General features: G+C 37.3%; 1 protein-coding gene across 1 annotated transcript in view; it reads left to right on the plus strand.

Moving 5' to 3' along the window:
* The window catches only part of LOC104789499, a 4,748-nt gene extending 4,416 nt beyond the window's left edge, over positions 1–332 (plus strand). The window contains exon 4 of the mRNA XM_010515189.1: positions 317–332. Within this exon, the coding sequence (XP_010513491.1) occupies positions 317–332 (16 nt within the window). The remainder of the gene's footprint in view (positions 1–316) is intronic.

A 1,436-nucleotide genomic window follows, 5' to 3' on the forward strand; every position in this document is an offset into this window, starting at 1 on the left:
TCCAAACGAGAAGCCACATTGGATGTGTACATCTCCTCCAAAAGTACAGGTAGTCCTCTACGAATGCGCCACNAGAGAAGAGTGACGAGATTGCCAAACTAAAGGAGGAGTTGGCCTTGCTTACCACTCGAGTCGATCTCCTAGATAGGTTGTGTTTCGATTGATATTATCTGAGTCGATCTCATTCTACGTTGGTTTAAAACTTGTTGAATCAGATTCTGTTTCTTATCTTTTCCTTGAATTCTCTTGTTGAATCAGTTTCTTATCTTTCATGTGACTTCTCTTGTTTAATCATGATGTTCTATGTGACTTCTAGGATTATGCCTCCTTGAATTGAATCATGTTCTATATTTTTCTTATATGAATTCTCTAGTTTTTGTTTAGTTTTACGTAGTTTTACCATAAATACGAACGGAAAATCCAAGAAAATAACGTAGTTTTACATAGTTTAACTAGTAATACCAGTACCAATCGCAAATCCAACAAAATAACGAAGTTTTACATAGTTTTACTAGTACTACGATGACAAATCAAAGAAAATAACATAGTTTTACTACTTCTTAGACCTTTTTCTCTTCGTCCCTCTCCCTCCTTCTTGCGAAGTACTCGGTTGCTCATCATCTACAGGCGCCTGACATGAAACCAAATTTTGTTAACACCTTCTAGTATTATCAAGTATTACTACAGTATTACGATTACCTTTGGTTTCTCTTGCTCTTTCACATATACTTCCAACGGTTCGATCCTTTTTTCAAGCCCATCAATCTTCGCCGAAATGTTATCGAACTGGGTTTTCATATCCTGCTTCATGGTCCTTAGAAGATCCACCAACTCAATAGTATCTTCTCTCGGTTGTTCATTGCCGTCTATTTCCTCATTCGCATCGTTTTGTTCCAAACGAGAAGCCACATTGGATGTGTACATCTCCTCCAAAAGTACAGGTAGTCCTCTACGAATGCGCCACATCCAACTGTTAACTACGACATCATGGGTATCGTCTTCCTCAGCTTCTTCCATGATTTAATCGAGAAGAGGAATTTCTTCATCCATATGAGGGATCACACTAGCAATTGCCTGTGTAAACGACCTACTTTAGATACATTACAAACCAATTTATTCAAATGATTAATAATGGCAATTGCTAGGATAACTTTGTTGTACCAAGTGTATTTCCTATATTCTTTAGAGGAAAACCTTTCTGACCGGTATTCTTAAATTTCCTCCTGCACATCCTAGGACAACTTGCATCCGCCTCAGGAACTTGGTCAACGTAAGTGTTCGCCAAAATTGGAACTGCCTCAAATAGTAAAAACTACACAACACAAGGAAAAAAACTAAAATCAGCTTCACTTATAAGAAATATCAACAATGAGAAAACTTCAAATTTTAAACTAACTAACCTCCAATGGAATACAGAAACCTGGAACAGGCCATAA

This window comes from Camelina sativa, chromosome 5 (genome assembly GCF_000633955.1).
Source record: "Camelina sativa cultivar DH55 chromosome 5, Cs, whole genome shotgun sequence".
Lineage (NCBI taxonomy): Eukaryota > Viridiplantae > Streptophyta > Magnoliopsida > Brassicales > Brassicaceae > Camelina > Camelina sativa.